The sequence below is a fragment of the Polypterus senegalus genome, chromosome 1 (assembly GCF_016835505.1).
Source record: "Polypterus senegalus isolate Bchr_013 chromosome 1, ASM1683550v1, whole genome shotgun sequence".
Taxonomy (NCBI): Eukaryota; Metazoa; Chordata; class Cladistia; order Polypteriformes; family Polypteridae; genus Polypterus; species Polypterus senegalus.
Genome location: NC_053154.1, coordinates 3229282 through 3254787, shown reverse-complemented (window position 1 = coordinate 3254787; position 25506 = coordinate 3229282). Strand labels below are relative to the sequence as shown.

The 25506-nt window shown below is 44.4% G+C and overlaps 1 protein-coding gene across 2 annotated transcripts in view; it reads right to left on the bottom strand.

Moving 5' to 3' along the window:
• cacul1 (CDK2 associated cullin domain 1) overlaps nucleotides 1-22759 on the bottom strand; it is a 59204-nt gene extending 36445 nt beyond the window's left edge. The window contains exons 1-3 of one of the 2 annotated variants that reach the window (XM_039743764.1): nucleotides 22330-22759; nucleotides 14104-14230; nucleotides 755-857 (exon numbers count right to left, since the gene is read on the bottom strand). In XM_039743764.1, the coding sequence (XP_039599698.1) occupies nucleotides 755-857; nucleotides 14104-14230; nucleotides 22330-22546 (447 nt within the window). In that variant the 5' untranslated portion in view covers nucleotides 22547-22759. The remainder of the gene's footprint in view (nucleotides 1-754; nucleotides 858-14103; nucleotides 14231-22329) is intronic. The other variant, XM_039743754.1, reaches the window with a different exon arrangement.
• Between the last annotated feature and the right edge of the window lie 2747 nt (nucleotides 22760-25506).

The following is a 25506-nucleotide window of genomic DNA, read 5'->3' as shown; positions in this document are numbered from 1 at the left end:
AAATGACGATACGTTCTACATTACTTACGGTTCTGGAGCTGTCGAAGGGTTTAAGTCCGTCGACGATGTTAGTCCTGCAAAGTACGCCCCACCAAACCAACATTCCAAAAACCAACCAAACTTACTGTTATCTGCTCGAACCAACACCGACTTACTATACTCGGCCGTCCAGCGGTGTCCCTGAAGCATTTGAACATTCTTAGCCAATCATGCAATACTGCGTCCACGTGTGTCACGTTATGTTCTAACTACAGAGGCAGAGTCCCATTGCAGGGTTCTAACTTGTACTGAGTCGAGGTATTGACGCGAACACCATACATACTGAGAGTATCAAATTATATATAAGAATTGTGCCAGCCTTACTATGCTACACTGGATTTTACAAACCACAAACAGCAAACAGCAGGGTATGGACACTCGACGTCACCCTCAATGATATTCAGTATCTGTAATGTCTAAGGATCCGTGGCCGTTACAAGCACAGGCTCACCTTCAGTCCAGCTGTTTGCAAAACATCCCCGCCACCAGGCCCGCTTACTATTACGCTGGCCCCCATTTCCGTACTAGTGGTTTCATTTACTGCCCCACACATGTAGCCATGTCGGCCCTCCCCAGGTAAGAGTTACGTCAGGTCTGAGTCACTGACCTTCTGTGGTGAGCCGTTACTCCCGTTAACGTGCGTCTCACATGGGACTCCATTATAGGGTGCAGAGAAATGAAGTGAAGACGATACAATAAGGTGGGCATCACATACCTTGAGCTCTTCAGACACGTGCTGCAAGTGCCGGGTGATCTTTCCCATCAGGTCCGTGTACATCTGCTCGGAATGCTGCTGGCAGACACACTTGTATACACAGCTGTGGGAAAAAGAGAGGGGAGAACATGGAGGCCATCATCAAGGAGACAAGTCACATAATGTGGCCGGAGTGTCCCACAGCCAAGTTCTATGACGCACATATCCAGGACAGGCTGGTAGGCCAACTCTACCAACGCGTGTCTTTTATTGCAGTGAGGCAGGCGCCTGATGCTTACCTGCACCAAAGCTGAGGATCAAATCCCTCACTAGGTGGCACTGTAGCCCAGCTGGCACAGTTTTCACCAGGCTTAGCTACAGACGTTAAGTCACATTTGTGTGTGACTCGTTTGACATAACAGGCAGCAGTGGAAGAGCCGTCATCAGCAACTCCCAAGTGAGCCAGCACAGCGAGTGAGAAAAGGACAGCCACCAGCCCACTCGTCCACAGCCAAGATGGCAGAGTTAGGACTCCACGTGACATGCAGCGACAACTTCTCTGTGACATTTTGTGGCACATCTACTTCAAGTCCAAGCAAGGGGTGCAGCACTTAAACGGGTTCAAGACAAGTGGCGGTATTGTGCAGACGTCTCACACACCACACGTGAACAATCACAATGGCGTGGCCAAGGTCTCAGACTTCATGTGCACCCGGTGAGGGCATCTGGGAGGTGGCAGCACATCAGTCTGTCCGTAGAGCCAATCACAGGCTACAAATCCCTCAATTCGCTGACCTTCAGCCACACGTGTCCAAACTACAGAAAGGCCTCATCTGCTGAACTGAACAGGACAGAGGTCAAGATGAAAGGCACTATATAAAGCGGCTTTGATTGCTATTCATCATATCCTTCAATGAACTGGAACTCTCCACCCATACCAAGTTCTTCAGTGGCTCAGCCAGTGCATCCTCCACCCCCTCAACGCTCAGCTTTCAAATCCCGGCTGAAGACTCACGACTTCAGTTTAGCACACCCTGACTAGAGCTGCTGATCAACTGTGAGGGCTGCTGATCAACTGTGCAGACTGCATCTCTGCTGTCAGTCATTAGCACTAAAACATAAGTAACATGACAGTTAGAATTTGTTACTAGCCCTCACCTGTTCTGTTTCTCTTCTCTGTACTCAAATATGGCACTTGGTGCCAACTGCCCACCTGCCAAATTGTTCTGCCTGCCTAAGGTAAAATCATCTCTGATGGAGGATCACAGAAATCATCAAGTAGAGGGGTCCTTTCATTGGATTGGCTGGCCCAGCGCCAACTCAGCTGTGGAATGGCCAATAGGGGGAGGCAGCTTGATGGCCGAGGTCTCCAGGACTCTGAACAAATCCAAATCCTATTATGGGATATCAGCTACTGTTGACTTTCTGCACCGTACTTGTAATATTTCTATTGTACTATTATATTGTATTTAGGAGGACTTGTGTTCCGTACCCTTTGACACCCACTGTATACCCAACCTACCTGGAAATGTGTCTCTCTTTGAATTGTCTTTCCCAAGTTTCACCCATTTTTTCTTTCCTTTCAAGGGTTTTTTTTGGAAATTCTTCCTTGTCTTATGTTATGGGGTACAAAATCTGTAATCTTTGCTCTGCATTTTCATGTTATTTTGCTCAAGTCAACAACAGATAAACAGAGGACACATCAAAACATCACCTCCTCCCAGTTGTACCTCACTTTTAAAACAGTTGTTCCAACAAAGAAATGAAGACAAGACGATGCCTCTCAATTACTTTATAACCAGAGAAAGGCTGGACATCTGGGACAAGTTGCTAAACGGGTTTATAGCCTGGGAAAGGAAGACATGCCAGTAGGCACTAAGCAACATCAAAAAAAGTTTGTTTGGGAAAATGGACATTGGATTCATTCATCACATTGACAGCCAGCCAATCAGAATATCTAATAATCACATCCTGTAAAAACCCCCAAGTAGAACTTTAAAATAAACATGCCTCGTCTGAAGAGCAACATTGGAGGAGAAGCAGAAGGGACGAAGACGTCAGGAGAAGGGAAAAGAGTGACGTCAGAAGAGGGCGCCGGCAATGTGCGGCCATTTCTATCTGATCATCAGAAAAGCATCTTATGAACAAATACGAGTGCTAAGATCACAAGACGCCTGTGACATTCATCCTTGTCATCTTTACTTTTTGTAAGCTTTTACTAAAGACTACCTACCGTGTTTCCCCGAAAATAAGGCCGGGTCTTATTTTAATTTTTGCTCCAAAAGATGCACTAGGGCTTATTTTCAGTAGATATATTTATTCATGTACAACAATACAGTCATGTCATCTTCTTCTGGAATATCGTCATAACTCTCCACATTCAAACCCTGAATTCCTGCCCGAAATTCTTGTGACTCCAGCAAGAAATCCACTTTTAGGGTCCAACAGGGTCGATGTGCGCATTTCAATGTTTGATGAACGGTTTGATGTGGTGAAGCAAAATGCCAACATACAAATGCATTCGTGGTGCTTCAACCGTCGCATATTCCCCAACGTAATGACACGATACATTTTAAAAGTCTCACATGCCGTCTCCTGTACCGTCTTTTTTTTTTTTGCACCTTCACAACACCATCAGAATGTACAGCAGCGTATTTGACCCACAGCGAAAAAAAAATAAGGACACAGTGAAAATGTCTATTTTGTGATTAAAGTGGAAATTTCAGCTTTAAACTCAAAATGTCCTCTTTAATCCCGTAGTTTACTTTATCATTAAAGGAAACCATCAATCATGTCACCTTAAAAGCAACCCAGTTGTTAAATCGCTACGCACTTCTGGGGCTTCCTCCTGACCTGACAGCAGCAGCAGGCAGCATCACCACACAGAACACATTACATTATGATATTCCAACTATCTGCACATTTAGAATCCCAAGATTTACAGTATACTTGACATCACGTTCATGATGGAATGCATTAAAGTATGTGTGTTACATTTTACAGATAAATCGGTAATTTCATTTAAATAATGAATACTGCTAATAGGTACACATATGGGGTGGCACGGTGGCGCAGCGGTAGCCCTGCTGTCTCACAGTAGAAAGTCACGTCCCTTGTGATCCCTGCCTGGAGTTTGCATGTTTTCCTGCTGGGTTTCCACAGTGGGCTCAATTTTCCATCCAAAGACATGAAGGTTTGGGGATTTGGTGAAGCTACGATGACGCCAGTGTATGTGTGTGTGCTTGTGTTCACTTTGCGATGAGAAGATGGCCCATCCAGAGATTTTGTTTCTGTCTTGCGCCGATGCTGCTGGAATGGGCGCATCCCCGAATTGAAACAACAATGGTAAGAAGAAGATGTCGCTGTCCATGTGTGCCAGTTTCTTGTCCTAGTGTGTGGATATAAACACAGGAATCTTCAGTTTCTGTATGACATCTCGCCTGAAGAAGGGGCCCGAGTTGCCTTGAAAGTTTGCTTATTGTTGTCTTTTTAGTTAGCCAATAAAAGGCCATTTTGCTTGGCTCTTCTCTACATCCATAATGGCTAACACGGTACAACACCCTAGTACTACAGCATTTGCAAAGGACGTCTCACATTCGTTTTCTCTCTGGCTCATCCTCAGTCATGACTATTGACAGATCTGGGTGCGAGAAAGGGTTAATGGCAGCTGCAGTCAATCCAGGGACCAAATCGATTCTGGACCACAAAACATAGGGACAATGTTCTCAGAAAATGTGATCAAGATTTGTCTGTGAAGAATGAAGGCACAAACAAGAAAGATGACTGAATAGCAAGTTTCAATATCTGCTTGGCCTGAAGCCACTGCGGCCCTGAGGATGGCGAGTGTCCGGTCCGGAGGGGAACCTTTGCTGTTTCAGCATGTCAATGCGAGGGTCACCACAGAAATGGTGTGGAACAACTGGAGAGGCCTGCACAGAGTCACCAGGCCACTCAGCCCTCACCTGCCCCATTTGTCCAAAATGAACGTCAAGTTTTGAGAGTTGCTGAAGTTCTACTGTCTGCCACACTACTTGGTCATTTATTCCACCAATCACGTCAAAGCCATGGCGGTTGGGGAGGGGGGTGCACCCTATAAAGTCCCAATCGCGTGAAGGCAGGTGGAGTCTTCAAATCGAGCGTTTTTATCCACAAACACAATAGGAGATTTTGAGGCTGGGGACTGCGAGGTAAGCGGACGTTTACTTCCGGTACCATAAATACTGAAATGCTGGTACCATCCGGTTCAAATTCTGGGTTTTCCAGTATCAGCATATCGCACAACCCTGCCCCTCACTGACTTGATATGTAATGTGTGATAAATGGAATAATTGCTTCCATCAGTTGACTTGTGATGCATAACAAACTTTCAATCACTTTACGAGTCCTACAACGTGGGCTCCTTGCATTAAGTCGCTGCGCAGTTTCTGGTCTCAGTTCAGTATGGCCAGAGTTGAAATACGACAGACAACTGGTTGACATGAACGCTGGAAACGAAACACATGGTGAGCTGTCTTCATCTTCTTCTTTCGTCTTCATCATTTCAAATTCTATGTGGGGTTGATGTGTATTGAATTGGATTGGATTTAATCAGGACATTGATAGATGTGAAGTGGTGCATAGAGAACATTAAAATAATGTGACAAATTTCAGTAACACTTGACTTGAAGGACGTCTACACCGTGACTTCACAACACGTGCACAAGAATGGAAAAACGCAATTAGAAATGAACAGTTAATATGAGTATCTGGAAGATGTAGAACAAAATATTGTTCTGTTTAAAAAAAAACAAACTGCACTCCTTCAAAACGCTCCACAATTTAACTAACATATTATGGGGGGCTCCTTGTTTCAATACAACACCATGGCTTCTACTTTATAAAATGTCTGCATCATCTGGTGAACGGTATTATTATTAAACTGGGCGGGGCCGAGATCCACCTCCTGCTCACTTCGCTCAGCAACCCCAGAGGGTCTCGCGGCTGAGCCGCTCAAAGGGCGTCAGTGTGCCCCTCTGTTAAAGAATGCGATTCTATTTAAAGTGATGGCATACAGAAGAGTATGCCGCTTTGGTCCTTAGTTATTATAGAGAGAAAATCAGCTACTTGAGTATTTCACGAAAACTGTCTATTTTAAATACCAATGAATTATAAAACGTAATAAAAGAGTAAAACGTAACAAAAAGTAAATTAAAAAATTTTACATTACATTAACGCCTCGTCAAAAACAATATCATGAATTACTTTTTCCTCTAACTTCCATTCTATAAATGTTACTTTGCTGCACTTCTGTTTTATTGTTTGGAACATTTTTCTCTTTCTCGTTTGCTCTTGGTTTTGATTTTGTGCAGCCCTTCTTTACTCATTTTCATTTTTTTTTTTGCCACGACATTCATTTTCAGCTCCCGCCACTTTTTTTCCTCTCTCGATCTAAAATTCAAGATTATTGAATAGATAGTTTGCTTTTCTGCCTCGCCATTATAACCGACTGCGTCAAAGTGCGAGTTAGCGGCACGGAGAGCGTCGCGGGGTGGGACGGAGGGAGGATGTGTGCAGAAGGAGCGATGATTGGGTGAGTGGTCATGGCTAGAACAATGTAAACACGACAGAAAACTCTTAATATAACAGAGATAATCTAATATTGCTTAATAAATTTTACTCAATAACCTATTTGTGTATCATTAAACTCCATGAAGACACCCTTCATCTAAACTGTTAGCCAAATGTATTCTCCTATTGGACATTTAAACTAATCTGGAATTAGTTGAAGTGAAAGAGAACAGCGGGAAGACTCATGTCTTATATAATAATTCTATAATTCTACAAGTTACACTTATCTAGAGTTGCTAGAGTGTAGCAGTCACATTAAAAATTCTTGAAAATGTCTCCTCACGGATTTAGGTCTGATTTGACAGTGGCGTTGGATGGAGTATAAAAGACAAAGAACTTGCCATCGTGACTAATATGATCAGTACGGTACAGCTATGGAGCTCCTTCATGTCCGCTGCTCACTTTGGTATGGTAGGCTGCTCTGAGAAGTCCAACAATTGCCCACTTGCTTTGTCGGGTGAGGCACACTGCAAACTTTTTCCACCGTAGCAGTACAACTAGGCGTGTGCTTAAAGACAACTAACATTTATTGGACTTGCCAGAACATAATCGTGTCATTGATGAGGTCACATGATGGAACAGTATACTCAGAGTGCTTTGGGACACCAGCCAGCCATCTCAACAGCAAGGTTGCTCCCGGTGTGGCTGACATGCAGAGCACTTGTCTGCGACACATCAGCCAAAGGTGCCCAGACGTTTTTAATGTAGTGACATGTGACTGTCACCTAGGAATCTGCTGTTCTGAATGTCCAGCTGTCTCAAGTTAAGGCCAGTCTCTCCACTGACCTGGGAGACGTGCCGATGCTTAAGATCTTCATAATGTCTGGGTACAGTAACTTCACCCATTTGCTTTCTGGTTGGTATCGCGTACCGCAGTACCAAAACCTTTAGCGTTTGTCAAAAGCCCTCATTTTCAACAATGTTGTAAGGCAGGGGGTCCTCAGTCACAGTCCTGGAGCTTCATACATAACACTGTGCGTAGAATTCACACTAAAACATGGCGTAAGGACAAAAGCGGAAATGTGCGTACGCACAAAAAAATCCAGATGTGGAAATCTGTGCGTTCGCCAACTTCCACATTCTTCCGCTCGATAAATCCCAATCAGCGAGAAAAGTAACACACGTGCACGCACCTGCTACCACTCCACAAACTCCTCCCAGAATTACGCCTCTTTGAATATGCAAATCAATATAAATAGCCCTTAAGCTCAGCATTCTGTGAAAAGGCAAGTCAGATATCAAAGTCGCCGTGAAAAGGCGAGTCGTAGCCTACCGTCTGCGTGCCACATGAAAGCTTAGTAGGGTACAGAGAAAAACAAATAGGCACACAGTGGGGGGGGGGAAAAGCACGAAATGTCAACTTTAATCTCGAAATTTCCACTTTAATCACATAGTTGATTTTGTCATTAAAGTAGAGCATCATAAACTTCACCTTAAAATTGTTTAATTTACTAGTTTCTGAAATCCCATCGTAGCTAAAGTAGCACGTTAAATGCTTTGTTTTGTATGTGTTCTTCTGTGTGTGTGAATCACTATGTGCTTCTTCAACGTTCTTCCTCTTCTTCCGACAGGACACAGAATCCATTACATTCATGATATTACAGCTCTCTGAATATCTAAAATACTGAAAATGTATATGTGATATCATTTTCATGATGATAGGAGTTAAAGCATGTTATTAAACATGGACACACGGTGGCACACTGATTGTTCCTGTCTCATGTAAGATGCTTGCTGTGTCAGGCGTGACCTTTGATGAAATTATTTATTGCAGCAGTACTGTCTCTTTCATACGTACTAACCTCCAATTCCTGTCCTTACTTTTCATCCTCCAAATACCCAATCGCATTGGAACATAGAAATATCTTCGTAGTACATGTTTAATTATTCTATCCATCTATCCTTCCAGTGTCACGCCTGCCCCAGCAAGAATACAGCAAGAGGCAGGAACAATCTGTGAACAGGGAGCCAGATCCTCGCTAGCACTGTCCACCGTGTCCTCACACGTTTAATTATTAACAATATAGATTATTTAAATGAAGTTTTAGCTGTATAATATAATAAACGTATTTTGCTGCATTTCATCTTTAAAATGATATCCTCATCATATGTAATTATGCGTTTTATAAAGCGGCTCAGGTTGTGTAATATTATAACTGTAGTGCAAGTTTCCAGTGAGGCGATTGTACTAATAAGTCCAAACAGTTCTATGAGGAGCACTTGATGGACTGATTGAGTGCATTTAGAGCTCTTGGGATGAAACTGTTTGTGAAACATGAGGTCCGTACACAGGAAAGGCTCTGAAGACTTTGTAGTATGAGTGCAGTTCAAATAGACTGTGTGCATGGCTGAGGCAGCGTGTGCTTGATGCTGTATCCCAATAATTCTCTTTCCACTCAGCTGCTGTAGATCTATGATTCACACTCAGATACAGTGATATAAATACTCTGAGTGGTGCAGTGAGAGTAATATGGAAAAAGATGATCCACTGTGGCAACTTCTAACGGGAGCAGCTGAAAGAAGAAGGTGGTGCAGTGAGAGGAACAACGCTGAAGCAGTTAGGGTATTTAGAATAATTTGACCATTCTGTGAACCATTATATTGTTACTGGTTAATTACAATCAGATGCATTAAACTAACAAACAGTATGCGGTTAATTTCAGTGTATTTATAAAGCCGTGTCAGGGATGTGGATCTATTAAAGAAAGATAAACCACACAGGAACAGTAGCACTGCTTTGACTCTGGGTGCCGCCAGTCTGCAAAACCGAGCGGAGAACTTGCGTACGCCAGGGTATGAGCTACCGTGGAAATGTGCGTGGCTTTACGCCAAGTTTAGGTTTTACACATCACGATTTGAACGTGGAAACAGACTTACGCAACATTTCTGTACATACGCACTGTTTATACGAGGCCCCTGGAGGGCCGCAGTGGCTGCAGGTTTTTCTTCTAACCCGGTTGCTTAATTAGAAAGCAATTCTTTGCCAATAATTTAAATTTCATGGCTCGCTAGTTGCTTTAACTCTGCTATGTCAGGTCTTTCTCATATCCTGGATTTTCTTCCCCTTTCTAAGGATCTCATCCAAATGATTTGAAGGCTAAAATGGAGGAGGAATTCCCAGTCCTTCACTTTTTTTCTCTTCACTTTCCTTCCAAGTATTTAATTCGACCCAACAGTGCCTGATAAATACACACAGGAGTCAATGGTAACAAGCAAAATGGAGAAATGCTGCTCTCCTGTCTCATTTGCATGTTATTGCTAATCAGGAGCCATTAAAAATCGAGAAATCAGCTGTTTAGGACTCAAAGAAGCAATAAGGGTTCACAATCTTAATGAGCGAGACCACTAAAGTGAAGCAATAAGGGCTTCTTATTAAGCAATTGGATCGGGGCAAAAACCTGCAGCCACTGTGGCCCTCCAGGACCGTGACTGAGGACCCCCTGGTGTAAGGTCTCATATCTTTACAAATTAAAAACTGCTATAGATTGTTATATTTTGGGCACAAGACAAACTGAACAGAAGCTTGGTGCTACCCACCGTCCTCCAGTCTGGATTGTTTAGGCTCTCCTTGTTTGAATGTTGACTGAGATTACATTTCTGGGTGACGGCGGGATACACAAGTTTGTTGTGTTATAACAGAACTTCAACTTCTGAGCTGCACAGTGTACAGATGCCTTTGCGCTTATCAACTTGTTCTTTTAACTCTAAAAAAGGCAGAATTAGATCCTGGAGTTTTAGCCAATTTTCACCCGATTTCCCAATTGCCATTTCTGGCTAAAATATTAGGAAGAATTACTTATAATCAATTGGTCAATCACCTTAACTCCAATAATTTATTTGAGATCTACCAATCTGGCTTTAGGCATTCTCATGGTGTTGAGATGGCCCTCCTTAAAGTATTCGATGACATCTCTCTTATTACTGACTCAGGTGGCGCTGCAGTCCTTGTCCTCCTTGAATTGTCCGCTGCCTTTGACACGACTGACCATGAGATATTCCTGCTGTGACTTGAACATCTTGTTGGGCTTAAAGGGGCCGCTCTTAACTGGTTCAGGTCAGATCTAACTGGTAGACACTTTTCAGTGACTTTAAATTCCTCTTTTTTACCTACTGCTCCTCTTAAATGTGGTGTTCCTCAGGGATCCATTTTGGGTCCTATCTTATTCTCTACAGTTGAGGCCAAAATTATTAGCCCCCCTGGAATCATGGAACATTTTCCTAAACTTCTTCCCAAAGTTTGCAACATTGATGAAACTTGATATAATCAAACATCCACCAGTGCTATTTACTAGCTTTTGATACATTTTGTAATATAAAATATATTTTTAGTCTTGCTTTATATCAAATATAGTAAAAAATGGGGTGGTCAAACATATTAGCCCCATGTTAATGTTTGCTTTCAAAACACACCTACACTAATTAACCAATCAGCTTTGAAACCACACCTGCAGTCAATTGGCTTCCTAACAACACTCAATCAGCATCAAAAGACTCCCAAGGAACAGGACTCTTGAACACATGAGAGGGACTTCTGTTACTGACCATGCCAGAGACAAAGGAAATCAGTGTGGAGCTCAGAAAGAAGACATTAGAGGCTACCCTGCCATTTCCAAGCGATTCACAGTGTCTAGAACTGCTGTACGTTGCATCATTGCCAAGTACAAGGAGACAAATTCTGTTAGAAACAAACCTGGCCGTGGCCGTAAGCGCAAGATTTCAAGAACTCTGGAGACAAAAATAGTCAAGAGATGTCAGCAAGGAACCCCGGACATCTGCCAAGATGATTGTTGCTGACCTGGCCTCTTCTGGAGTTGATGTTTCAAGGAACACAGTTGTGAGGGCTCTTCACCGTGGTGGGCTTCACGGCCATCGTCCCAGAAGAACCCCTTTACTCAAAGAGCGGCACATCACAGCTCGACTGAGGTTTGCCCGTGAACATTTGAAATGTAAAGATGATTTTTGGAAGTCTGTGCTTTGGTCTGATGAGACTAAACTGGAACCGTTTGGGCACATGGATGTTGCTTATGTTTGGTGAAGAAAGGGACAGGCCTTCAACCCTAGGAACACAGTTGCCACAGTTAAACATGGTGGTGGGAGCATCATGCTGTGGGGCTGTTTTGCAGCCTCAGGCACAGGGAGCCTTGTTCGGGTGCATGGCATCATGAAAAAAGGAAATGATGTTGACATTCTGAGGGAGAATATGCAGAAATCTGCTCGTAGTCTAGGCTTAGGTCGTCGCTGGGTCTTCCAACAAGACAATGACCCAAAGCATACATCAAAATGAGTTCAACAGCTTTTCAAGGATACCAAAACCAAGATCTTGGAGTGGCCCGCACAGAGCCCAGACCTCAATCCCATTGAGAATCTGTGGCGAGTGCTCAAAGTGAATGTCCAAGCTCAGAAACCACGCAATTTGGACCAGCTAGAACAATTTGCAATGGAGGAATGGACCAAAATCCCTCAGGAGACCTGTGCTAATCTAGTAAAGACCTACTCTAATAGATTGTTGTCAGTTGTGGCTCAAAAAGGGTACAGTATTGACTATTAATGGGCATGGGGCTAATAATTTTGGAGGTCTCATTTTTGCCCTTTCTTGTTTCCACTCAGTGTGTCAATAAAATATCCAAACTACAATTAGTGGACCTTGTTATTTTGGACACAGATACGCTTTAAAAAACAAACTCTTGTTGTTAATGGTCATTTTCATATTGGAATCAGGAGTGTTGCCTAATTTCATGAGGGGGCCTAATAATTTTGGCCACAACTGTATATACCTTCACCCTATTGGAGCGATTTTTAGGAAATGTAACATTTCTTTTCACTGCTATGCTGATGATACTCAAGTTCATATTCCCGTCTGCAACTCTGCAATAAGTCAACTGCACGACTGACTTTCTGAACTGAGATCCTGGATGGCTGATAATTTTCTTGATCTAAATACAAAATAAAATGGAGGTGCTTATAGCGGGTCCATCAGCTAAAGCCCACATTGGTCTTGGACTTCTCGGCTCTCTCTCTGTCTTTTGCAAACCTCTCAAGTCCACAATCTTGGTGTTATCTTTGACAGTAACCTCTCTTTTGAGAAACAAGTCAGTTCTGTAGTCAAGAGTTGCTTTTTCCAGCTTCGTCTATTAGGTGAGATCAAGTCTTTATTATCTTCTAGGGATCTTGAGAAAGCTACTCCTGCTTTTATCTTCTCGATTACTGCAACTCGCTGTATTCTGGGATTAGCAAATCTCTGATCCGCAGGTTACAGTTGGTCCAGAATCCTGCCGCTCGCTTTCTGGTTGGGATAAGAAAGTCTGATTCTGTTTCTCCGATATTAGCTTCTTTACACTGGCTGCTGCCTGTCAGTTTTCAAATTGATTTTCAAATCTTGCTGCTAGTTTTTAAATCTTCACATGGGCTCGCTGCTGCCTATTTATCTGAATTGTGTGTTTTACACCAGCCATCCAGAGTGCTGAGATCTTCTGGTCACTTGTCTCTTGTTGTCCCTCGTACCGAGTGTCAAACTAAGGGGGACCGACAGGACTGTGTCACCTCACCTGTGGGACTCTTCACCTCGTCACATAAAGGAGTCGTCGACAATTCAAAACGACATTAAAGACTCGTTTCTATTCACTTGCATTACATGACCTTCAGTAAAACTGATGGCTTCCTCATTGTGATTATGTAACATTACTTCTATTTCTTTATTTCTTTTATGTTATTTGTTTGTTTTCTTTTATTCGATTATTGTAAAGCACTTTGGCCACAGCATTCCTATGTTGTTTTAAATGTGCTGTATAAATAAATTGACATCGACATTTACAGACGCACGGTTTAAATCCGCAGTAAAAGTCCACACATCCGATTTAGTGAGGTAGTAAAGAGCTTCTCCCATAGAAAGTCTTAACAGGCGCATTTGCGACATCCACTGGATTGGAAGGGAAAAACGAAGATAAGCAAAGATCGACATGCAGCAACTGAGCAGGCCAGAGAGGATTCACGAGATTGATCTTGAGACTTTAACAACTGATATTGAATTGTTTAAACGAAAAATAACGATTCTTTGGGAAAGTGATATTTTTGCCCAGGCCTACTGACCAGCCTTCTCCTTCTCCCCAAGTCTGGCCCTTTTCTTTACCCATCCACATTTGCTTTCTCGCCCCCTGTACTCTTTTGCCCACATATTCAGTGACTGTCTCTTCTCTTCACACGCCCATACCTCTTCTGCCCTTTATTTGTAACCCCACAAGCTCATTTCTGCCACACCTGCCCGTGTGTCTCAACTCCATACACCACTGCTGGTCCTAAAAGATGAAGGAATGACCCCTGCTGTATGGTGCGAGAGGGCACAAAACACAAGAGGGCTGCGTCTTTGTCCTCCTTGTGCCTACCGTGCAGAGCAAATAAATGACATGGCCTTAAGTGACGTGAAAAGACGCTCATCCATGCGTCTCCACCTTAACCTTTACAGTCTTTTCCTGAAGATCGATCCTAAACAAAGTCAAATTAAACCCATCAGGATTCAACACAATATGAAAGTGCAAGAAATGCGAGGATGAGTCCCCTTCATAGGCCGAGCTTAGATTTGTTGTGTGCTTCTTCTGTGTTTTGGTGTGGCTGTCACAAGTCACATGCATATGACACCAAACCAGAATTCACTCATGCAGCACGTCCACAACTGAAGTGAAGGAGCCCAAAAACCTGGTGACCAGTCGAGCGGGGCGCCAACCACGTGAAGGGGCCTGCGCAGGCTCATCGGTGGTCACCACACTCACCTGTAGATCTGCTCGTAGGAGATGGGGATGTAGTCCTTGGGGCTCTGCGTCAGCAGCTGCTCGATGGCGCTCTCCAGCTTCGGCCAGTACGTGCTCTGATACTCCTCCCGAGAGATCACGTTCATCACTGAGGAGGGAAGGAAGCAAAGCGTCAGTGAGCACAAAGCACTTGAGGGTGACGGTACAGGGTGGGGGGGTTTCTGAATCTGTGGTCCGTCACTCCCAGGGTTTCATCAGTACGGGTACCACCACCACCACCCTAAAACCCCCAAATCCCACATCTCAGTGAATCTGACCCCATCACACCACTCTCCATGTCAGATCGAATTGACTATATGGTGGTGTCACCAAGGGTGGGCACATGCGGTAACACACACTGACTCAAGGGTGGACACCTGCCCAAAAAAAGACTCACTCATTTAAATAAACACAGGCCACAATTTGCAAACGGTGAGACGGCCCAAGTCCCTCGCCACACCTGAACCCGAGTTGATTCCCATCCAGGGTCCAGACTGTGTGCGGTCACAATATCTTCTTCCATGAACACCTGTGGGTTATGTTATCATTGACTGCTGACCCCACAGAATGCGCCTTTAATGGACAAGCACACGCCTTGGGGGGATTACATACTAATAACAAGCTGGTGACGTCTGCAGATGATAGCAAGACAGGCGGACTGGCAGATAATCGAGAATCCATTGAATCATCACAGAGGGACTTGGACAGCAGACAGGCTTGGGCTGATCTGTGGACGATGAAATGTAATGTCAGGAAGTCTGAAGTGTTACACATAGAAAGGAAAATTGTGAGGTTTGAAAAATCGAGAATCCACTTTATGAGGAGGAGTTAGGAGTCGTAGTGGACTCTAAGATATCGACTAACAGACCATGTTCAGAAGCCATTAAGAAGGCTAACAGACTGTCAGGTAATATAGCGCCTTGATGTGTGCAGTACAAGTCACAGGAGGTTCCTTCTCAGGCTTTATAACACACTGGCGAGGCCTCATCTGGAGTACGGTGGGCAGTTTGGGTCTCCATAAAGACATAGCAGCACAAGAGAAGGTCCAGAGAAGAGCAACGAGGCTGACTATGGGGGGCTACAGGGGATGAGTTATGAGGAAAGACTCAAAGAGCTGAGCCTTAAGGAGATGAAGAGGAGACCCGACTGTAGAGTTTAAAATGATGAAGTGAATTAATCCAGTGGATCGAGACGGTGACCTTAAAATGAGTTCATCAAGAACATGGGGACAAACAAACATTAGGAAGTTTTTCTTCACACATTGAACCACAGACACCAAGTGGAGTAAGAGATCAAGTAGTGTGGTGGACAGTAAGATTTGAGGGACTTTCAAAACTCGACTTGATGTTTATTGGAAGAAATAAGTGGAGGGGACTGGTGGGCTTTGTTGGGCTGAATGGCCTGTTCTCGTCTAGAGTGTTCTAAAAAAATAAATAAAATGTAAAAAAAAAAAGAAGTCAAGAGGGGCACTGCCACTCCAAAGGAAACACCCAAGGAGAATGCTTAGCTCCACCTCCTCTGTTCAGGCACCATTTAAATAAATAAATAAATAATTGGGAGTGGTCTCCCCTCAATCATCTCGTATAACGTATCTACTCGCATTTAAGTTCTCCCGTGAATAATTCGGGACTTGACTTTACTGTACAATTTCCAGTATTTTATAATGTCGGTCGTATAAGTCAACTGTGGGAAAACTCAAGCTATTGGTCCAAGAGATTACGATATGCTGACACCCACCCACCTGAGAGCGCCACCACGGGGCACATGGCCTTTTGTTTTCTATGTGGGTGTGGCAATGCACTGTATCAGCGGGTGCTCCTAACCCCCCAACCCCATGTCTCTCTATTGTGCGTGTGACCACACGGTGATACCCCAACTATTTAGAAGCAACGTTTGCTCTGTTTTTTGTATCTCACATCCTCATACCCCTTTATTGTAAGAGCGTCCCTTATCTACGATGGAGCGTTCGATTAGAAGAAAATATGAAGCTGGTTTTAAATTAAACGTCGTTGAAGTAGCTAAAGAAATTGGTAACTGTGCTGCTGCAACAAAGGTCGACGTCGTTGAGAAAGTGATGTGAGATTGGAGGAGGCAAGAAGATGGGGGAAGTGTCGATTTTGAGGGGCGTATAAGTCGGTGTCTGATTTTATGAGCATCAAGTATATACAGTACTCAGATATGGGGATGGAGACGTGAGGAGTAAACCGCCAGACAAGGATTATGCAGGGCGAGTCAAAATTATGTTCACATTTCAATGGCAGAAACTATTTATTCACAAAACACACTTCGTATGTGCCTGATGATTCACAGGAATGTCTCAAGCTGTTCGCCATCACGTTCAACAGCACCATTTAAAGCCCAGACTCACAATTCGCAGGGATTAGATGACACCAGAGTTCGTGTTCTGTCCTTCAGGTCACTGATATCACTGAACTTTCCTGCTATCCACACGCGCGCTCCTTCACCATAACCAGAAATCACAGGGTGTCAAATCAGGGGAGAGTGGAGGTCATGGCAGTGGTCCACCATGACCTGGAAAGGTGAAGTTGAGATAAAAATAGGATTTCAATAGGAGTTAAAGCATGTTACTAAACATAGGAACACGGTGGCACAGTGGTAGTGACGAGCTGGCGCCCCGTCCAGAAATTGTTCATGTCTCACACAAGATGCTTGCTGCGCGACCTTCGATGAAATACTTTATTGCAGCAGTCCTCTCTCTTTCAAACGTATTAACCTCCAATTCCTGTCCTTCCTTTTCTTTCTCCAGGTACCCAATCGCCGCACAATCAGCTCTGTAATAGACGTTAAGCCATCTGTAAGCTGAGAACGACGATTCTTCAAAACTTTGAAGGAACATTGAAATATCTTCATAGTACGTGTTTAATTATTCTATCCGTCTATCCTTCCAGTGTCCACAGCAAGAATACAGCGCGAGGCAGGAACAATCCGTGAACGGAGCGCCAGATCCTGCCTAGCGGAGTGGCACCGTGTCCTCAGATGTTTAATTATTAACAATATAGATTATTTAAATGAAGTTAAAGTTTTATCTGTACAATATAATAAACATATTCTGCTGCATTTCATCTTACAAATGATATCGTCATCATATGTAAATACACTCTTTATAAAGTGGCGCAGGTTGTGTAATATTATAACTGTATCGCACATTTCCAGTGAGGTGATTGTACTTATAAGTCCTAACAGGAGAGCAGTTGATGGACTGACTGACTGCGTTTAGAGTTCTTGGGATGAAACTGTTTGTGAACCGCGACGTCCGTACAGGAAAGGCTCTGAAGTGTTTGTCGTATGGGAGCAGTTCAAATAGACTGTGCGCATGGCTGAGGCAGCGTGTGCTTGATGCTGTATACCGATAATTCTCTTTATAATCAGCTGCTCCGAGTGGTGCAGTGAGACTAATATGGAAAAAGATGACCTGCTGTGCCAACCCCTAGCGGGAGCAGCTGAAAGAAGAAGAGGAAGGTGCAGTGAGTGTAACAACGCTAAAGGAGTTATGGTATTTGGAATAGTTTGGCCATTCCGTGCACCATTATATTGTTACTGGTTTATTACAATCAGATGCCTTAAACTAATAAACAATAAGCAGTTAATTTCAGCGTATTTATAAAGCCGCGTCAGGGATGTGATTCTAAAATAGAAAGAATAACCACACTGGAAGAGTAGCACTGCTTTGACGCTGGGTGCCGCCAGTCTGCAGAACCGATCACAGAACTTGCGTACGACAAGACATGAGGTACGTGGAAATGTGTGTGGCTTTACGCCAAGTGTAGGTTTTATACATCGTGATTTGAATGTAGAAACGGGAGTACACAACATCTTTGTGCATACGCACCGTCTATACATGAGGCCCCAGGTCATTTTGTCCAGTGCAACCAATCCATCTGTTTAGCAGGCGCTCACTGAGAAAATTACAGACAGCGAGATGCCAGTGCGGTGGTACGCCATCTTGTTGAAAAAGACAGTCACCGACCTCAGTAAGTTGTGGAAAAGAAGAAATGTTTTGAGTTAATGTATTTGCTGTCATCTCTGTATTATAAAAAAAATCCTGGCGAGAAAGACGGGAGACGTGATCTTACAAGATCACAGAAGACACTTAAAAGACCCGCAAGACTAAAGAGATTGGCCACTGAGCGTCTTGTGGGGACCTTAAACGTGAGACTTTGTGCCAAGAGACTGACCCTGCAGGACCATCTCACGATGACGTAGAACACGAGATTCTTGTAAGACACACCATACTTACAACCAAATAAGAGCGCGGGCAGCCAGCAACACACTCGGTCATGTTTGTTTTGGCTTTGAGCAGACGCTGATCAGGGCTCTCGGGGCATATGAAGTGTAGAAGGACAATACGTCATAAGTGAGACGTCGACGACTAAGAGAAGAAGAAAGCAGTGAGGAGAAAAGAGACTCAAAAGCACTGGAGAGAAAAAAGAGCAAAAAAAGAAAAAGAATAATTGAGGTGCAAATTCAGAAAATAAGGAAAGTAATAATCAGTCCGGAACAAGTGGAACTGAAAAGAAAAAAAACAAAAAAAAAAAGGTCTAATCTGGACGTTGGCGCTACACACATGCAGAACAGATCAGAGATCAGGAAAGCAGTGGAATTTGAAAGGCCCAAAAAAAAAAAAAAAAAGCGATACACCCGTGGAGAAAGTTAAAGAATATGAAAATAGGAAAATTAGAAAATATAAAAAAAAAGAAAGTAAAGATCACAGGAGTACAAACAAACGGAAATTATTACTCGAAAAAGGGAAAATAATCACCACGGACCAGGTATCATTGAAACAAAAGTAAGATAAAGCGAGGTCAGAAATAAAAGATAAAGAGCAGAAAGCAAAGTCAAACATCATAAACTGGTTAAACAACAAAGGGGGTAAACACCTGCAGAGCAGGTTAGAGAAAATGAAAAGTGGAATTCAAAAGACTCGCAGAAACACACGCAGAGCGAGAGACAGAATATGAAAGTAGAAAAAAACGACAAAACAAAGAAAGTAAAGATCACATTAGCACAAGGAAAGAGAAATAACAAAAAGGCGAATAGAGATCGAATACATGGACACCGGTGATCTGTCAGAAGTATAGAAATATTGTGAGGCTTTGAAGTTTAAGTCAGAGAATTTCAAAAACGGAGTTTACCTCACATGCTTTTATTGGTTACTTTGTATTAAAAATGATTTACTGCTGATGATGATGAAGATCGTGTTGTCTGTGCTGAAATTCCAAACGGAGTCACCTGTCCTGAATTAGGGTACAAAGTCATCAAACACGTCTCATGGAGCTCATTTAAAAGATTCAGCATGATGGGACTCCAAAGATTCCAAATGTTGTTTTTACAGAAGTTCTGAAATTAAAGTGAAACTAATGAAGTAGCAACAATTCAAAGAAAACATAAATCTTAAAAGTGTGTCTCCGGAAAAACAAAAATGGGGGATGGCGAGCGAAACCCCCTAGTTTTATTTATAAATATATTCTAATAAAGTTTAGATTTTGTAACTATTTAAAATCAAGGAGTGTTTTAGTGGGCACCCTGTATATTGAACAATTTATTATAAAATTTCAAGTGGAATAAATCAGACTCTACAGCTGGATGGATGGATAGATAGATAGATATGAAAGGCACTATATAATAGATAGATATGAAAGGCACTATATAACAGACAGACAGATAGATAGATGTGAAAGGCGCTATATAATAGATGTGAAAGGCGCTATATAATAAATAGATAGATAGATATGAAAGGCACTATATAATAGATAGATAGATGTGAAAGGCGCTATATAATAGATGTGAAAGGTGCTATATAATAGATGTGAAAGGCGCTATATAATAAATAGATAGATAGATAGATAGATAGATAGATAGATAGATAGATAGATAGATAGATAGATATGAAAGGCACTATATGATATGCAGCTCCAGTTACCAGGCTGGTAGAAGCCAACGTTATTTTGTGCCGTGGGCACTCATTTCTGTTATGTTCCACTTTGCCAATTAAACTGGGCTGGTGCCACAACACTTTTGTTTTTTTTTTTTTTGTTTTTTTTATGGTTTCTCCACCCAGTCACACCTTTTATATATATATATATATATATATATATATATATATAAAAATATATATAATATATATTAAAACAAAGAGTAATAATTTTAACAGATGAGTCAAATGGATTCAGTTTTCAAATGTCGCACAATCCTGGTGCTTTATGGGTTATTTCTCGATGTACCCAAAGCTGATGAGCGGTTTTTAAACTCGTGTAGCCCACCCGTTGTTCTGCTCGTTCGTTTCAGATCTTCTTCTTGGTGCAGCAGTCCAGAGTCAGGACATTCACCAACGTGTCACATGCCTGAGGTGAAGCACCACTGGGCGTTAGTTTGCCTTCAAAAACCAAAGAAATGACACCAGTCGAGTGTTTGCGTAGTCACAGTCACCAGTGACGGAAGCCGTTTGGCCCGTGCGGCTCACTGGTGTAATGGCAGAGCTGATTTTATTTTGGTTCTCACAAACTGAGAAGCTCATTTCTGCACCAAAGAGCCCCATCATCTGAAAGGTGCGTCCATTTTTACTGCTACAACAGTTGTTAGCACTGCCAAGGCGCAGAGTTCTCCACGACCGTGAACTCAATAAATGGATTAGAATAAAGATCAGCGGACGTCTGATGGACGTATTTGATGTAATCGGAACAAACGTATAGACAGACGGACACAGCGACTCACCTCGTCACCATTTTGACTAGAAGGACTAGCAGGGATGCTGCTGAATGTCCAGTTCTGCCTTATTATATGTTGCCTGCTCTTCCTGTTTGTATTGATGCTGAGTGTGTGTTTATGCGGTATCACTCCTTTGTCAAATGATGCGTCTTTATTTATTTATTTATCTGTTGTTGCTCTGTAACAATGTCTTTTGTTTTTCTACTTTCCTACTGCAATTAGATTTGTCTTTGTGGAAGGCGTGACGGATGTCACTTCTCTCGTTAAAGGAGCTCAGCCTCCCAAGGATGAAGAGTCCGCTCTGCCCCATCTCAAAGTTCCTCAGTGTTCTGAGACCACCCCAGCCTGTCAGTGATGTGGACCCCCCCCTCACCAAATGGTGACCTGACATGGGGGCGTTGCGGTGACACTCAGTAAGCAGTTCCCCCTGACCTGACCTAACAAGAAATAAAAACTTCTGATATGTCAGTCCCAGTGAGGCGCTATAAAGAATTATAATAAGGACCCCCCAGTCGTGTTTCTTGACACACACACTTTTGTTGAATTACCTCCAGGGATCCCATAAATAACCCTGCCCTTTTAATGAGTCTGTTGATTCAGTTGTCCCCTCGTGAAGTGATGTCACCGTGAGGGAGGTCACTCAGTCTCCTAAGGATGAAGAGTCCGCCTCATAAAGTTCCTCAGACCACTCCAGCCTCCTCCACACCCACTCCCTGAATGGTGACCTGACATGGAGGTGTTGCGGTGACACTCAATAAGCAGTTCCTCGGTTTTGCTGATATTGCAGACATGTCTCAAAGTTCTCCCCCCCCCGTCTCAGTACTAATGAAGTCGATCGGACTGGCGAGCTTCGGTGGGCTGAACGGCCTGTTCTCGTCCAGATTGTTCGAATACATAAGAAGAACACAATAAAAGGTTTGTTTTGAGCGATCCGATTGCTCTGTGGGTGGTGACTTTGGTGACAAGAGTGAGATGCACAAGGACTAAAAGCGGCACAGGAACTTCAAAGACGACAAATATAAAAGCGGACAGACAGCAGGCGAGACAGGCGCCTCCATGATGATGTCGGAGTCTGATATGCCAGTGGCCATCGAGATGCAGGGACACAGACAGACACACACACACACGGCGGCCAATCTTTTTAAAGTACTGCTGTAACGGACTTGGGCGGCTAGCCTGGCTACTCTATTATATGATGAAATGCCGAGGGCTCCACCACCGGGAGATCACGATCAGCCCGAGCCGGGTGTCCGGCTTGCGGACGTGCAGAAGCCCCGGGGGGGAAGACCGCGGAGCACAGCTTTAGGTCGTGTCATTTGTGCGACGGGGCTTCAAACTGTCACTTAAAGTCCCCGACATGAAGGGCGGTCCAGCCCACCAAACCGCGAGTCCACCGGCGGCCGTCTTTCCACGATTTTGTTTTTCCGTGCACTCCTTGAACTAAACACACACACACACACACGGACGGACACGGACACTTACAGAACTTGGACGCGGAGCTGTTGATGTTGAGGGCGGCTCTGCCAGCGGCCGCCCCTGCGCTCTCCGACTCCGGCACTCCGCTCGAACGGCCGACGGCGTTAGGCTCCCCGGGCGGAGGCGCTTGGCCGCCGTACGCATCCGCCTTGGCCTCCCAGTTGTTATGGTTGTGGTCATCCATCATGTCGAAACTGCCGTCTTCCTCCATCACGTCGTCCATCCTGGCTGCGCCTCAGTGCTCACCGCAGGCGGCCGCCCCGCATCCAGCTGCTCGTGCGTCTTCTCTCCTTCTCACTAGCACGCTCTCCCGGTGTGTCCGGCGGCCGGACCCTCACATCTTCTCAAACCCTCAGACTCTCCACTCGCAGCTCCGACGCCTGTTGCTGCTTGATGACGTCGTAAATCGTTCTCGTCGCTCTTACGACGGCGTTTTGCGGCTGCTTGGCCCGGGGCATCCTGGGAAGTGTAGTCTTGTCGGCGCTCACCCCGCCCTCTGCCAAATGGCCAGGCGAAGCGCGACTCGTCTCCACGTGCACACTTCAGAAGCTTTAAGGACGGGCTTTACGATGATATCAGCTGGACGTGTGGACATGGACAGACTGGACTTGTATTTAATGCCCTTGTTTAAATTATTAAAGGACACACCACAGCTGTAAGTATAGTAAGAGACTGTTAGGCGCGCTGTAAGAAGTGATTGTTAGTTTTGGATGGGTGGGTTCTCCCCATGCTGAAGAGAAATCCTGCTGTGCCTCTCTCCATAAGCCCACCTTGGCTTGCGTCTTCAGGAAGTCTTCCTTCCCTTTTGTCACATTTTGTTTTGCTGCAGCTTTGTGCTTCACCACCTGAGGCCACAGGTCTGCCACACCCAAGACTCATACCAGGATGCCATCATCCACATGGTACACCGATCCCTCTCCCACTTGGAAAGAGGCACTGGTGCTGTTAGAATTATGTTCCTGGACTTCTATAGCGCCTTCAACACCATCCAACCTCTGCTCCTCAGGGACACGCTGACAGAAATGGGAGTAGATTCATACCTGGTGGCATAGATTGTGGACTATCTTACAGACAGACCTCAGTATGTGCGTCTTGGTAACTGCAGGTCTGACATCGTGGTCAGCAGCACAGGAGCACTGCAGGGGACTGGACTTTCACTGGTCCTGTTCAGCTAACATACATCAGACTTCCAATATGACTCGGAGTCCTGCCACGTGCAAAAGTTCACTGACGACACAGCTATGGTGGGCTGCATCAGGAGTGGGCAGGAGGAGAAGTACAGGAACCTAATCAAGGACTTTGTTAAATGGTGTGACTCAAACCACTTACAACTGAACACCAGCAAGACCAAGGAGCTGGTGGTGGATTTTAGGAGGCCCAGGCCCCTCATGGACCCTGTGATCATCAGAGGTGACTGTGCAGAGGTTGCAGACCTATAAATACCTGGGAGTGCAGCTGGATGACAAACTGGACTGGACTGCCAATACTGATGCTCTGTGTAAGAGAGGACAGAGCTGACTATACTTCATTAGAAGACTGGCGTCCTTCAACATCTGCAATAAGATGCTGCAGATGTTCTATCAGATGGTTGTGGTGAGCGCCCTCTTCTACGCTGTGGTGTGCTGGGGAGGCAGCATAAAGATGAGGGACGCCTCACGCCTGGACAAACTGGTGAGGAAGGCAGGCTCTATTGTAGACACAGAGCTGGACAGTTTGACATCTGTGGCAGAGCGACGGGCGCTGAGCAGACTCCTGTCAGTCATGGAGAATCCACTGCATCCACTGAACAGGATCATCTCCAGACAGAGGAGCAGCTTCAGAGACAGACAGACTGCTGTCACCGTCCTGCTCCACTGACAGACTGAGGAGACCCCACACTATGAGACTCTTCAATTCCAAAATTGGGGGTAAACGTTAACATTATACAAAGTTATTGTCTGTTATACCTGCATTGTTATCACTCTTTAATATTGTTCTTTATCAGTATGCTGCTGCTGGAGTTTGTGAATAAAGTATGAAGTATCTATCTATCTAAAATTATTACACTTCAGTTTTTCATCCTCAAGCAGCGCACAGAATGACGAAGCACAAGCACAAAGTTAGTTTTGTAAATTTATTAAAAACAACAAACTGAAGGATCACGTGGACGCAGGAATTCCGACACATCCATCCATACTTACAGTAGTTGAAGCCTGGAGTCTCTGTGGTGACACGAGACGAGCTTGACACACCTGGTCTTGGGGACTCTCTGCCATTCTTCTCTGTGAGGCTGGATGGAGACCATCGGTGAACAACCGTCTTCAGATTTCTGCCGAGATGGTCAGTCAATTGGGCCCACTCAAGGACATTCCCAGAGTTGTCCCTCAGTCCTTTCTGCGTTGACTTTGCTTTGCGTTTCCTGTTCCCAGGCATAGGCCCGTGCCACCGGAGATGTGACAGTGTCAAATGGGGAACTGCAGTGTCCTCGAAAAACCCAGAAATGGCAAAACACGCATTCGTGTCCAAATCTACTGGTTTCGTCAAATATTGTAGAGTGTCACACATGGGAGGCAGCTAAGAGGACCAAAAGTGGGCAATTCCACGCCAGGCCAGGGGGTGGCAGGGTGCAGTAAATCTTCCTCTTCTATCTTGTCACATCCTGTTACCTGTCACCCTCCATTTGTTACTCGGCCTGTACACTTCTGTCTTACTTAACACCATGATGCTCTCGAGACTTGGGGGCTGTGGGGGGTGACACTGCGGAGCTCAGCGCCAAACGTTCAGCTCATCGACATCAATTCAGCGATTTCAGTTCTTGTAAAACAAAACACTTCAGCCAGCAGGAATTCCACAATCGCCTCTGGAAATGCGTGTGACGCAGGCTGACCGCCTACAGGACCCGTGATGGTAACGTGGCCGAGGGTTTACGTGATGACAGAAGCGCGTTTTTCGCTGGGAGATCTGCCTGCGTTGTTTTTTATTTTCTTGTTTGGTCACTCAGTTGTGTTCTCACCAATGTGCCTTCATCAGTAAGACCCAAGATGGCCGCATTGGGGAAACGTTGTAGCAGTGCTGCCGCTCCTGAACGGGTACGGAGCCATGACCACCCAAAGCAGATGCACCCGTTCCTAAACATCTCCAGTCGTCCAACGCATTTCTCAAAGGCTGAAGGAGAGGACGACGGGGTCTCCCGTCCGGCCAGCT